This window comes from Quercus lobata, chromosome 3, assembly GCF_001633185.2.
Source record: "Quercus lobata isolate SW786 chromosome 3, ValleyOak3.0 Primary Assembly, whole genome shotgun sequence".
In the NCBI taxonomy this organism is placed as follows: domain Eukaryota; kingdom Viridiplantae; phylum Streptophyta; class Magnoliopsida; order Fagales; family Fagaceae; genus Quercus; species Quercus lobata.
The window spans coordinates 46,874,021-46,889,340 of NC_044906.1; the positions used below are offsets into that span (position 1 = coordinate 46,874,021).

The 15,320-nt window shown below is 37.3% G+C and overlaps 1 protein-coding gene across 1 annotated transcript; it reads right to left on the reverse strand.

Annotated features, from left to right (window-relative positions):
* Positions 1 to 1,683: 1,683 nt before the first annotated feature.
* LOC115981961 (U2 small nuclear ribonucleoprotein A') lies at positions 1,684 to 14,316 on the reverse strand. Its single transcript, XM_031104411.1, has 8 exons — positions 14,086 to 14,316; positions 13,922 to 13,962; positions 13,630 to 13,759; positions 13,322 to 13,527; positions 12,328 to 12,501; positions 4,074 to 4,124; positions 3,769 to 3,939; positions 1,684 to 2,100 (listed from the first exon to the last, which is right to left on the reverse strand). The coding sequence occupies exons 1-8, from the start codon at positions 14,165 to 14,167 to the stop codon at positions 2,095 to 2,097; spliced, it is 861 nt and encodes a 286-aa protein (XP_030960271.1). The 5' UTR covers positions 14,168 to 14,316; the 3' UTR covers positions 1,684 to 2,094.
* Positions 14,317 to 15,320: the final 1,004 nt, after the last annotated feature.

Genomic DNA, 15,320 nt, shown 5'->3' on the forward strand with positions numbered 1-15,320 from the left:
TAATAATCGATCATACTTTGAATAACTCATTCAAGATAACCAAAACTTTGGTCTTGATGATTGAGTGTGCTTGTGGTGTTGTTTGAAATATTGTTATTTGTTTTTTGTTATTTATGTGAGACATTAGGTATTGACATTGTTATTTGCTTTTGAGATGTTTATGTGAAATATTATATATGTTTGGAGTTGTTTAAATTAAAATTTGGTATTTGTAAGTTGTAATTTTTTGAACTTTGAACTTTCTTTATGTATTTGTAATTTGGTACTTTGCCTTTTACTAATAATTTCATTAATTTGTGTCAAAATTTACTTCTTTTTCAATGTTTTTTTTTTAATATTTATTATGAATTATAATTATATGTATTTTTTAATATACTTTTTTAATCGAAAAATAATATCTAACGATCCTCATGCCACTCCTATGAACCAATCCCTGAACCTTCTTACCGATCTCGTAAAAGATCTCAATCCTGATAACCTAGATCTGATCCAAAAATAAAAAAGCTAAGCCACTAAAAAATTGCATTGTGACATTCACAATGATAAATAAAAATTAAAAAATAAAAATAAAAAAACAACCCTAAGCCACTTTCAACAACTGACCCACCCCATTACAACTCCAAAAGTCAAAGCTGAAAGCCCTTTAAATATGAAAAATGTTAACGAATGCCTAAGAGCATTTGTTAGTAAACTATTATGCATAATTTTAAATTACAAAAACTTGCAATTTAAACAATTTATTGATGACATAACTATTGATCTTTAATTTTCTAGAAATTTTGCAAGTATGAATAATATAAAAGAAGATGTAATCCAATTAAGGATTTATCAAAATTCACCTCCAATAAAAAGATATTGAATATGTTTGTAACCTAAAACTACAACTAATTTTGTATCTAAATTTTGTCTAAAGAAAAAAAAAATTAAAGTTTTGACAACTTTTTTAATTTTCTATAAAAGTGATAAAAACTTTCCTAAAATAGTTTATTAACAACTGCCTTAAAAACATCCGTTAACATGACCCTTTACAAATGAACATGAACTACAATGGCCACTCCGCCCCCAATCATGGAGTAGCTCTTCAAGGCCAATCTCATTGAAATTCTTCCCTTTATAAATTGGGGTGAGACTTATGTCCAGTAACAAGAGCATAGAAGCACTGGATGGGGGCATTCAAACAAACACGACCATTTTAGAGGTGTCATGTCCATGTCACCTCCAATGCATATAAGCATAAAAGAGAAGCCAAACCCTATAAATTGTCTTGAGACCTTTCCTTTGATAGAGGAAAACTCCACTTGACTAGAGAACATGATAATCACAAAACCAAGAATCAAGCATGCACGTGACCTCGAACTCTCAAGTATCAACTCCAACTATTTAACAACCTTTTAAATCAACTTCAAAATTGTCACAAATACTCTCAAGGTCATACGCAACTCATTTGCCACCTTTCACTAACTAAAACCTGCCTATTCCAACCAAATGCTGTCTAATTAGATCCCAACAGTTGGACTACAACGGAATACGAAGATAATTGCTTCATGGCAAGTTGAGAACATAGTCCATTGATGTAGGACTATAACTGAGACAAGCTGAATTAAGCAATGGATAGGTCTGTTCCATTAAGTTAATCCTCAACCTATCAGCAAAAATATAGTGCTAATAATAACAATAATATAAATGAAAATATATCTATATATGGCAACGTCTGGCTGACTCAACTAGACTGGGTCGCCCTTTGTCATCAAATAAGACAGGGATTCCAGTCTGAAACCCGCACCATCCAAAGGCAGAAATGTACTGTAATCAGCTCCAGACAAAAATAGGTAAACCTGTATAAATCCCATCAAATTCAGGTAGGAATCAGTACATGGACCCCTCAGGAGAGAGAAAAAGAAGGGGGGAAGGAAAACATCAACAATAACTCAATAAGGGAGCACTATTTTCAGGCTTAGCATGTGCACATAATCACGAAATCTAAAGTTCTCAGAAATATCCTAAAAAATAAAAGTTCAACTGTTAAATAAGCATCAAGGAGTGAAAAAGAGACGAGAAGCTTTCTTGAGGAGACTGGAATCCAAAGCCACCCTTCTACTCCTGCAAGGACAGGAAAATGGTATTAATACTAGAAGTGCTTAACAACAACAAAAATACTAGCTAAATCAATGATCATTCGGGTGAAATAGTAACAACCATTTCCACCAATATACCATCTGATCCCCCAAAACTCCTGAATTGTGCACTCAGTGAGGAATAAAAAGCAGACCACTCTTGTTCGTCCTACTAGAAAACTCCAATATGTTATACTGCTCATGAAACCGTTTGAAAAAGTGTTTCTTGCTAAAGTCCCACCGGCACAGCTCTACCAAACAAGCAATTGTCCAATCCAACCCCGATCTACCAACCCGGATAGAGCCATGATGCCGACCCCTTTTTTCAGTAATGGCATAAGCATCCATACGTCCCCCATCAAAAGCCAAGAGAAATAACTTTGAATCAATACGAAAAGAAAAAGAGTGCTTCACCTCTGGTACCCCTGGTTTGGCTGGAAAAGGCTTGGGAGTGGGTTTTGGTGGGTGCTGTGTAGGCTTGCGATTTAAGGGTAAGGAGGTCTGAGTTTGGGTATAACAAGGAATGTACTGACCAAACTGAATTGGCCAAAAGAAGGGTTGTGTGAGAGGGTAAGGATATGGAGGAAGGACATGTTGTGGAGTAGGGAAAAAATTTTGGGAGGCAAGAGATAGAATTGGATATGTCACTAGTGGAGGCTGGGTTGGCAGGGAAGAAGAGAGAGATGGTAGTGGTTGTGATGGAGGGAGGGGGTAAGGTGGAGGGGGATAGTTGGCGGAGGAAGGGGGGAGGGGGTGAGTCATGACACTAGGGGAACGAATCCACAAAGCACAACTATGAATCCACAAAGAACTGACACAATACTGCTTGCACTCTGACCAGATCAATCCTTGAACTGAACTTTGAAGTCATCAATTGTATTTGAAGATTTAAATTATTTTGTTATGTTCTAGGGTTTAATGATTAAGCTAAAAATTTATTTTGAATTTCTATGAGATAGTTTTTTCAAGACTTTTGGACTATATAACTTCGTTATTGGATGATTTATGCGAATGATGTGTTTATTTTTTTTTATTCTCTAATTTTATGTCAAATGATGTAATTTTTTTATTGTTATAATTTATTAAGTTACCTAAATGAAGTAATTTTATTTTATTTTAGTTGCTTTTTATTATTATAAATATATTATTTGATTAACTAATAAACCTACAATTTAACCAATGAACCAGTTCAGCTGGGTCAACCTCCGGTATGGTTATGATAACTATGGAATCTAGATCAAAATGTGGTAAGCTATGATGATTGCAAGGGCAAATGATATCAGAATTATCCTCCTACTAAGACACATGTAATTCTTCATCCAATTTATGAGACAGTTGCTTATTTTCTCATACCTATGTTCTCCGGTCCTACAGTTTTAGAAGTTCTTACAGAACACTATAGTAAAATGCTAAGTGGCCAACTGTTAATTTGACATCCTTAGCCTAGATTAATCACAATAGACATCTGACATTATCCTGTCATTGACGCATTATGATCTCAAACCAGTGGGGAACAAAATAATACACGTTCTCAAGGTCATTGCACCTCTCAAGGTCTCACACACACTGACACACATTACACTCAGTGCTACATTAGAGATTAGAGTGGGATAATGCACACACACACCCCAAAAGCCACAAGACAAAGTCATACCTGTTCCATGGCTGTAGGTTCACTATCCCTCTGTTCCTCCACATCTTCTGGCCCACCATCATCCTCATTCTGACTATTGGAGACCATATTCTCATCCTTCTCTTTAACGCCATTTGCCCCAGTCTCAGCATCTAATTTCAAATCAGAAGGAAGCTGACCTGACTTCAATGCCTGCTCATCAAAACCAAGTTAACTTGTGCCTTGCATTCTTTTATTCTTCATTACGCTCAATGTTATGTTACTAGCATAAAAAGAAGACAGTCTAAAAATAAAAATGTAATTTCAACTAATCAAAATGTAAGGACCTTTTCAAGTCTTGCAACCTCTTCAAGAGTCTGGGAGTTCACAATGGCAGCCTACATACAGGTGAAAAGACGTTAAACATTAGAGAACCTTGATTATAATCTTAAACATGAATCTAATGACAATATACAAAGGCATATACAAACATTATATGAAAATAACATTGTAACAAGAAGTCTCAGGGAAAAACTTGGCTCACTAATTCAAACTAAAGTTGAAAGATGTCTACCTTTACTAATTATAGATTTGAACAGTTTTGGCCAATGAAAAGTCCTATGTGCATGACTGTGTGATTGTGAAGGAATAATATTGCTAAGAGTTCAAATTACCAAAATCCACAACCACTCAAAATTTCAAGTACTGGGAATTGGAATAAAATAATGTCAAAAGATTTTTTTACGATTAAAAATAATTTATTAAAACAAAAGACTAGGAGATTACATAGGATGTGAAACTTACTACTCCTAAGCAATTACAACCAGAATTCAACAAATCTAAGAATCTTAAAAACGATACAACAGGGATGTTGCCAAATACATTCATCCAATCATACAAAAGATCATAACAGGGACTGTTTAATAATGTGAATTGGGCATTCAACACCATCAAAAGCCCTGCCATTCCTTTCTTGCCCTATAGTCCAGAAGATGCATAGAGGCGCAGCCCTCCAGGCTCTTAACAAGCCAGGATTTTAACTATTGTATTTGGCATATCCCAAGAAACTCCAAATAAAGCCAACACAAGAGATCATGACTTTCTAGAAACCTAACAATGATCCACCGTCCATCTGTCCACCATTCTTACACATACAACACCAGTCCAAAATTATAATGTGCTGCTTACGCAAATAATCAACAGTCAAGGAAGAAGAACTAGACACTAAAAGAATGCTGTAAATATGTTATATAAGGATAAATTTACTAAAAGCTTTTATTTCCAAGAATTGCAACCACTTGAAATATTTTATTTCCAAGAGACACCAATAGATACTAGACCTCACAGTACCTATTAAAAAATAAAGAGATACTAGACCTCACAATCCTTTAGTGGACTCTGAAACAACGGATGCACTACCTTTAAAACTAACATGCACAATAGAAAGAAAATATATCAGCCATAGATATTATCCAATCAACAACTATCTTGAAAACATAGACTCCAACATTTTCTGAGCAACCTCAATGCATCGAAAGTTTGAATATTCAACTCCTGCCAAACATCCACATATGGCAATGCAAAGAAGATATTAAATCTTGTATCTCTATCTTTATAAGCAATTTAATTTATTGAAGAAAAGGCAAAGGGCCTTGAAGCTCAATTGGCACTTTCTAGTATTTCCAACATAAGTGTCCAGGTTCAAATCCTCACCACCCCCCCCCCCACAAAAAAAATATATGTATTATCACCAAAAAAGAAAATTAATAATAATAATAATAATAATAGTATAATTATTATTATTATTGAAGAAAAGGACTACCTCATGTACAAAAGTAATACACAAGTTAGCCTACAGAATTACATTCAAAAAATTACAAGCAAATGAAAGAGATTCTATAAAGTCTACAATGGAACGATTATCATTGAGACCCAATACAATAAACTATTCCCTCCCTTTTGAGGATTTGGATAGTTTTTTTTTTTTTGATAAGTAAAAGTTTATTGATCTCAAAAAAATGGAACACCCTAGTACACAGGGAGTGTACAAGGGTTCAAACAATCAAGAACAAAAATTACAAGAATATAAGAAATCAAGAAAGGATGGAAAGGATTGGTTCCGCAAAGCAGCCAACCAATCCATTAATGTTCTAAAGAAAAATAGCTTCAAATCTGATATGGATCTCTCCTTATCTTCAAAGCACCGACTATTTCTCTCCCTCCAAAGGCACCACAATAAGCAATGGGGAACCATAAGCCATATATACTCATTTCGATGACGGCCAAAACTGCCTTGCCAACATGCTAGAAGCCCCACTACATATTGTGGCATAACCCAACTCACTCCAAACAACCCGAACACCATAGCCCACATATCCATTGCTATCGAGCAATGAAGAAAAAGATGATCAACCGATTCCCCATTACACTTGCACATGTAGCACCAGTCTAATATCCAAACCTTCCTTCTTCGTAAATTGTCAATCGTTAAGCATTTCCCTAAAGCAACAGTCCAAACAAAGAAAGCTACTCGAGAAGGAACCTTCTGCTTCCAAATGCTTTTCCAAGGAAAACAATAGTCAATAGGGCCCACTAAGAGATTGTATAATCCCTAACTGTGAATCCCTTCTCTCTAACAGATTTCCAGCACATTTTATCCTCACCAAGCCCTCTAACCGAGACACCATATATGGTATCCATGAAACTGGCCAGTGCCTCTAGTTCCCGAGCATGCACACCCCTAAAGAAACTTACATCCCAAAACAGGATTCCGTTATCAAACTTCATAACCTCAGCCACACTAACCTCTTGATCGCGGCAGAATCTAAACAATTCAGGATAGCTGACTGTAAGAGAAGTTTCACCACACCAATGGTCTTGCCAAAATTTCACCCTAGACCCATCCCCAATCTCATATAGAATGTGTCGAGAGAAAGTAGGCCATCCCCCGACTAATATTTTTCCACAAGCCAACACCATATAGACCGTTAGTAGGCCTAGTACACCAACTACCCCATTCACAACCATATTTCACAGCTATCACTTGCCTCCAAAGAGCAGCCCTCTCCATCCCAAATCTCCATAGCCACTTCCCAAGTAGAGCTTCATTAAAAAGTCTTACCTTTCTTATCCCCAAACCACCCGAAGCAATGGGAGTGCAAACAGTAGCCCATTTGACCAAATGGAATTTTGGTTCATCACCAATGCCACCCCATAAAAAATCCCTCTGAAGTTTCTTAATTCTGTTAGCCACAGAAGCAGGAATAGGAAATAAAGATAGAAAATATGTGGGTAAGTTAGATAGAGTGCTTTTAATTAAAGTGACTCTACCTCCCTTGGATAAGTACAAACGTTTCCATCCTGCTAATCTCCGTTCTATCTTCTCCAGAATTGGGTTCCAAATTGATTTATCCTTACATTTAGCTCCCAAAGGAAGGCCTAAATATTTCATTGGAAGGGTACCTTGTTTACAACCAAGGACATTCAACAAGAAGTCAAGATTATGCACCATACCAATAGGAACCAGCTCTAACTTGCCCAAATTTATCTTCAGACCAGAAACCGCCTCAAACCAAATGAGAATCATACGGAGAAACAAAAACTGATCCAAATCAGCATCACAAAAAATTAAAGTGTCGTCTGCAAAGAGCAAATGGGACACCTCCAAAGATCTTCCCTCTAAACGACCCACAGCAAAACCTAACATGTGACCATCATGGACAGCCTTATCCAACATTCTCCCAAGGGTTTCCATCACCAAGACAAACAACAAAGGGGACAATGGGTCACCTTGTCTCAACCCCCTGGAGCTCTCAAAAAACCCACAAGGAGTGCCATTTATCAATATAGAGAATCGAACAGTAGATATACAAAAGAAAATCCACTGCCTCCATTTAGCAGAGAACCCACTCCGTTCTAGTAACTGCATAAGAAAACCCCAGTTGACATGATCAAAAGCCTTCTCAACATCTAATTTGCAAAGTATCCCTGGCAAACCAGTTTTCACTCTACTATCGAGGCATTCGTTAGCAATAAGCACAGGGTCAAGAATCTGCCTGTTCCTCACAAATGCATTTTGAGAAGGAGAAATTATATCTTCCATGACCGTGCGAAGTCTGGTGGCTAAGACCTTGGCAATGATTTTATAAACCCCCCCAACAAGACTAATGGGGCGAAAATCCTTAACTTCAATTGCTGGATTTTTTTTAGGGATGAGAGTGATGAATGTTGCATTTAAGCTTTTCTCAAACTGACCTTTAGCAAAAAAATGGTGAAATACAGCCATAAGATCAGTTTTGAGAATACCCCAACATGCTTGGAAGAAGGCCATTGGAAACCCATCAAGTCCAGGAGCTTTGTCACCATTAAAATTCTGAATGACATCAAAAATTTCTGCCTCCTCAAAGGGTCTATCTAACCAATCAGCATTATCACCGGATATCCTAGGAAATACCAAGACTTCTGGAAAAGGTCGAACAACTTGCTGCTCCGAGTACAAATTCATAAAGAATTGAGTAATACAATCAGCAATCATACCTTGATCAGAAGACAAGGTTCCATCAACCATAAGTCTCTCAATACCATTATTTCTTCGATTAGAATTAGCCATTCTATGAAAAAATTTTGTACTTGCGTCCCCCTCCCTCAAGTGTAGCATTCTAGACTTCTGCCTCCAACTAATTTCTTCTAAAAGAGTAAGCTTTTCAATCTCGATATGGAGATTAACTTGTTCTAACTTCTCCTCAGCTATTAAAGGTTGAGTCTCCTCTCTAACATCCAAGTCATTCAATTTGTTCCATAACAACTGTTTCTTTAAAGTGACATTGCCAAACTCCGTTTCATTCCATTTTTTTAGGTCCAACTTCAAGACTGCCAACTTCTTAGCTAGTGTAAAACTCGGGTTGCCTTGAAACAAATAGGATGCCCACCAAGTTTTCACTTTATCCACAAAATTTTCCGCCTTCAACCACATATTTTCAAAACGAAAAGAAGTTCTACCTCTCCGATGACTCCCCCCTTCCAACAGAATTGGGTAGTGGTCTGAAAGTATCTTAGACAACCTTCTCCGTGCCAATAGAGTGAAATGATCCGCCAAAAGTGGAGAGAAAAGAAACCGGTCAATTCTAGAGGCAGAGGTATTGTTGGACCAAGTATAAAGGCCTCCTTCCATAGGTATATCCATCAGCCCATGAAGAAAGAGGTAAAATCTGAAAATTCATACATAGCCTGAGTACTAGTTGTAGCCCCTAATCTCTCCGATGGAAAACGAATTATATTAAAGTCACCTCCTAGGCACCATGGCACATCCCACCAACTAATCAGCCCTGTCAATTCCTCCCACATCTTCCTACACCTCTTGTTCGAATTTGGCCCATATAAACCTGTAAAAGCCCACTCAAATTGATCACCTATGTTTTTAAATCTGCATGAAACAGAAAAGCGCCCTACTGCTTCTTCCACCTTTTCCACTGCCCTCCGATCCCACATCAATACAATACCTCCAGAAGCACCTTCTGAACCCAAGTATAACCAATCTACATATGGACAACTCCATATACTTCTGACTACTCCTCTAGTAATCCATTCAAGTTTAGTCTCCTGCAAACAGACAATATCAGGTCTCCATGCACACAATAAATTACGAATCTGAAGTCTCTTCCTAGCCTCATTCAATCCTCTGACATTCCAGGAAATCATCTTCAGATTCATTTAGGAACAGAGAGAGCCCGCTCCCTATTAATACCACTGCGCCTCGTTGAAGTAGAATCATAACTAATCGAGCTGAATAGACCCTTCAGTTCTCTAATACCTTTCACTCCAGAACTCTTCAAATCACGTGAGCCCTACGGTGTAATTCAGCCTCAACAGCCAATAAAAAGGTGGTTGCTTGATTTTCCAAACCTTTTAGGGACGTGCCCAGGAAGTTATCAAACCCTTCAAATCTGCTTTGGACCCACTCAGAGTAAACTTCTCCCCTCACTGGATTCTCCACACCCAACACTTCCTGCCCTTCCATTGCCAAAGGTAGAGAAAAGGCCAGTGGTTCCACACTTAGAGGCGACAAGCCCTCTACATTAGGTAGCTCAGAAGACTCTGAAGTGTCTGAGACCCAATCCTCCACAAGTACTTCATTCTCATCAACTTGGGTTGAGGACACCTCCACAACATCTGAACACTTCAAGGGGACCAAGGCCAATTGGGTTTGCTCTTCCAATACCTCTGTGACTTCACCTGGAGGCAGAGAAATTTGAATCAGAACCGCCACTCTTCTTCCATCTCGAAGTTCAAGCACCCACTGATCTGAATTCCCCCATTTCTTGCTAACATTGCCGGAATTCTCCTGAAGTATCAAACGGATGTCTTGGTGCAATTTCTCTTCACCGTCGGAGGTGTTTGCTAACTCATCGGACTCATCGAAGCTGAGAGAAGCTGTATCGGACCCATCGGAGCCGAGAATCTCATTATCGGGCTCATCGGCATCGATAAAGTCAATACCGGCACCGTCGGAGGCTGTCCTCGACTGGGCTAGCCTCAACAAGCTTTGGGAGTCAGCTTGAGGAAGTTCCGAGGTAGAGTCCTCAACGCCTCTGCGAGGATCGCTGACTGAGCTCTTCGAAGCAGAAATCAAGTTACGTGGGTGAGTCTCGCTGTTTTGAAGTGTTTGTTTTGGCTTGGGCCTCCAGACTTTGATGGGCTTGGGATTAAGTTTGGGCTTTGCATTGAAGGGAGCTGTGGGTTTAAAATGGCTAACGGGCTTAAAGTTTTTGTCTTTGGGTTTTTCTATGCGGCCCACTTCCTTGACTTTGGACCACATTACCTCCCACTCACCATCTGGCCCACGCTCCAATCTCAGGCCAACATCCAATGTTAAAGGTGAGTCATTGATACAGCTGTTGCTCTCTGTAATCTCAACCGACAATTCAGCCTTAGATATAGCTTGTTTCTTCCCAGCATTCAAATCACATATATCGTGGCTCTTATTGCTCAAGATTGATTCGGTTGAAATTTGAAACTCCGGCATTAATTGCTTTCCTTTTCTGCTACCACTACCCTCTCTCCGATCACCCTCCGCCGCTGCCAGCAGAAAAGTTTTGTGATTCTCCACTCTCGGTTTCAGGATAGAGATAAAAGGCTGTTTGGTTGCAAGTGTCCCAGGTGCAATTGCTTTCCTTAGATGAAATCCAAAACCTCGCCACCCACTACTAGCTTTCCCTTCTGGGACCACGAGAAGTCCTTTCCGACGGCCATGGATGAGTTCCGAGATCATTAAAAAACTGCCGTGTGAATTGGAGCCCAATTGCAAAATAAAAACTTTCTCATTATCCCTAAAGGTTCGTGCAAAGTTACCGGGTGTTTTAGTAGACATTAGATCCTCCACAATAGCTAGCAAACGCTTAGCGCTTTCTCTACCCATGAAAACTGATCGGAGAGAATCCCGACTTCGCTCAAAAATGCGTAACATGAAATACGTACCTCCCTCCTCGACTGAGAATTCGAAAGTCTTAGATTCAACGAAAAAGAAAATTGAACCCCCCATAACAACAGAGGACAAAACACAAGTATCGTGACTAATTCGAGGTAGCCAGGCCTCTCAGATAAAGATAAAGATCATCTTATTACTATGCATATGGGGTGGGGGTGGGGGGGAAGGAGAGAGGAGCATAGAGCACAGAGGGCATTGAGGATTTGGATAGTTCCAGTGATCAAATGCTTGCTTCTTTTAATAGAACTCTTTTTGATTGGTCTCGGGCATGGGGACTCACGCCTAGTGATTCCCTCCCTTCTTTTCTTTACTCCCTTTCTCTTTTGTAATTTTTCTATTGTTTGGTTTTCTTTTTTGTTTTTCTCTGTTTTCCTTTTCTTGTATTTTCTAGGTTTGCTCTATGTTCTTCATGCATAGAGTAGCCTTTCGTATATATATCATTCTTACTTACCAAAAAAAAATACAATAAACTATTCAAATAGAAATCTAAGGAAAGATGTCTTCAGCTGCATTTCCAAAGCTTCAACATCTTCAAAAGGGCACTAATTCCACTCCCTATACAATATCCACATCAAGCATGAGGGGTTTAAATCTTTTTCTCTCTCCTTCAAACCTATGAAAATACTGTTAATAACCTCCAATCATCCACTAAAGCCAATAAGAATACCTTAAAAAAACAGAGCTTCTAAGACCATTAAGTAGAGGTAAACAACACCTTCACTCAGATAAACCCAAAATGCCTAGGACATGCTAAATATCCCATAGGATAATTTTACAGACTAATCATTTTCTTCACTTCACTGAGATAAAATAAAAAGGGCATATTAATAATAAGAAACTACGTGTAAACACTAAAAGAGTTGCTACATGCATGTGACTTTATTTATACATGTATGTCATTCATAGAAAAGTACATGCACACATGCAATATATGATATACCCCAACCACAGAATAATAAGTCTTTTCATTAAATTTAGAGAGAGAGAGAGAGAGAAGTGACAAGCCTAAATAAGAAAATTCACAACCTTCAATCCCTAAATGAGGCATATGCTTTATAATTAACTAGATCTATCGCGCATTGCTATGGATACTAAATGTTTAGATCAATAAAAAATACCTTGATAGCTATGATTTGCTCAGGTGTTGGGGCAGTCACTTTCTGAGTTTGTTGTTCCTCTGTGACTTCTGATACATTGGGTACCTCACCTGGTGTAAAAGTTGTCGTGGACTCCTTTTTAGCCTCTTCTTCAACTTCTTTAGATGCAAACAAATTTCTTGCTTCAAGTCTCTCCTATATTATTATGGAATATGATCATCAAAATGAATGCACAAGAGGAGTAAGAGATTTGAAAATAATAATAATAATAATAAGGAAGCATTGTATTGAAGTTGTGGAAATTCCATCAAATGTATGAATGAATATTCAACCTATATGACAGTAACCACTTGTTTTAGGTTTGTGCGTGTGTGTTTTGACAACATTCTACTCAAGGATATGACACAACTAAATATTTAAACAGAAATAGTGAAATACAAAGTCTGGAATCAACAGAGAAACACAATTTAGAAGAAAATGTAGAAGGATAATGCCTGAATTTCTGCTTTCTATGCAGTGAAGCTTGGGGTCCAGGCTGTTGCCCAACATAGAGTCATAGATGCCTAATAAATATGCCAAATGATAAGTGTATAGTAACATAGCTAAATACACCATTTCTATTTCACTGTTTACTCTGTTGGTGGTTTTTTAGATTCTTATCCGATTTAGTACCCCAAAAAAAAAAAAAAAAATACATAGTTGTTTAGAATTTCCAGAATGGTTCAAGTTTAACTTTAATAGTGCTCTTATTTTCTATTTTTAAAGTGGAGGTCCAAATTAATTTCAGTTAAATTGGGAAGAAAAGGTTTTTTGGATAAATGAGTCCTCAGAATTGTTCAACTTCCCAAGAATAATGTAAAAGCACTTTGCAGCTTCATGGTTCTAAGATTTCATCAGCGGTAAGCTTCGTTGAAACTTCAGATGGTGATACCATAACCCTAAAACTTTAACCATAAAAGAAAACAACAACTTGCACAGAAAACAGCAAACACTTGGTGCAATTAAAGAGCCTCACCTTGTTTTTCACCTTTTTGAAATCTAGAACCCGAAGCTGCTTTAGCTTGTGAATCACATATAGCCTATAGTTCGGTTTCTTTGTAATGTTATTATCCAACAGACTAAGAAACTGTAGCTTCGGAAGGGATGCAAGAGGGTCAATCTCTACCAAGTTAACAAGCCTATTGTTCGTAAGAACTAATGTGTGTAACTTTGGCAAGAACTCTGCAATACATTAAAAAAAAAACATATATATTCAATTATAGTACTTCTAATGTTAAATGATGGTACGTACGAAAAAATAAGGAACGGAAGTGCTGTGTTTACCTCCAATGTTGGGATTGATACGCGTAATTCTATTATTATTAATAATCAAAGTACCCAAACGATTAAGGAGCGGAAAGTTTTCAAGCTTAACAATCTCATTGTCAGACAAATCAATTGTGTCGAATTGGTCCTGCCACATGAAAAAAAATAGTGAAAATTAGGCTCATTGTTCAACCAAAACCAAGCTGCATACAAAAAACTTGAACTTGAAGTTATAAATAAAATCAAAATTTTCATCAAATTAAACAAAAAGTAAAAGGTTAAAATATATATATAAGGGAAAATAGCTGACCTCAGTGGCACCCAAGTTTTCTATCACAGGAATCTTGTTACCTGAAAACCCAAATTAGATATTTTGGGTAGGAGTTAATTTCTAGGGCACAAAAGAAGACATGAAACAAAGAAGAAGGAAAAATTTTATTTTAGGGTTTGGGGAAAGAAAGAAAGAAAGAATACCTCGAAGATCTAACTCACGCTCCTTGATGGCATTGAAAAAATGAGGGCTTTTCCAAATCAAGTCGGCGGTGAGCCTCACCATTTTTCTTTTGAACTCTACTGATTACTTTGAAGCAGGTTAGTCTACTGCAAAGTCGGCTACACATACAGAAAACAACGGTGAGGCGATGCGCTCTCGCCCTTTTATATTTTATTTATCGCTCTGTTTGTTACTTAACTCTCTTTTCTTTTCTTTTCTTTTCTTCTTTTTTTCCTTTTTTCCCCTTGGCTTCTTTTGTATTGATTTGCCAATTGCGATGAAACTACTGCTACTATTTTCTAACTAATCACTTTTCTTTTCTTTTCTTTTTCCTAGCTACAAAATCAAATATACATAGCCAAAATGAAAAGTTGGAAACATAAATAACCAAAATGTAAATAACTTCAAACTTTAAAAGCCCAAAATGTACTTGAAGTAGTGAATGGTAGTGCCGATATGAAAACAAAATCAAATATACATGACCAAAAATGAAAAGCTAGAAACATAAAGAACCAAAATGTAAATAACCTCATATATATATATAGAGAGAGAGAGAGAGAGAGAGAGAGAGAAGTTATGATCAAGTTACACCACATGTGTAATTTTAAATATTGTTACACTACTTGATAACTTTTAATTGAATTAATATTTTGAAAATCTCACAAATAATCTCCTCATCAATTGCATGGGGTAGGGTCGCAGTCATTCCAAGAGAGGTTGTTTGACGATGAGATGTAGACCTAACAAAATTAGAGTCGAGCCAGTTAACTTAATCTAAACCAAAAGAAAAATACACAACCCGAACCCGATAATTTTTTAACCGAATGAGTTTAACCCATATTCGACCTTTTTCTTAGTCGGGTTGAGTCAACTCGTCTCACTCGCAACCCTTTAAACATGTATATAAATATAATTTTTTTTGATGACCTAATTGCCTAGCTAATATTTAGACCCCCAAACTTTAATTACAACTTAGTCAATTTAAATTAATTAACAATTAATGCAGAATTTGCATAACTGTCCAAATTACCTAAGCATATATTTAGCAATAACATGGACAACCATATCGAAGCAATTCAAGCAACACAATAAATGAAAAAGGTAAAAGGTAAAAAAGTAAGCAAGTCCAAGTAAACACCCATTGACCATTGTGTTTACTAAGAGGAAAATCGAAGAACCCAGCAAAAAAAAGCTCTCCACAACTAGACTGCCGAAT

Coding starts and splice junctions, on each gene's coding strand:
- LOC115981961 (XM_031104411.1), bottom strand. CDS start 14,167: ATGGTGAGGCTCACCGCCGACTTGATTTGGAAAAGCCCTCATTTTTTC. Junction 12,502..13,321: donor TCAAAAAGGTGAAAAACAAG/GTGAGGCTCTTT, acceptor ATAATAATATAG/GAGAGACTTGAAGCAAGAAA. Junction 4,125..12,327: donor AGCAAATCATAGCTATCAAG/GTATTTTTTATT, acceptor ACCTGTATGTAG/GCTGCCATTGTGAACTCCCA.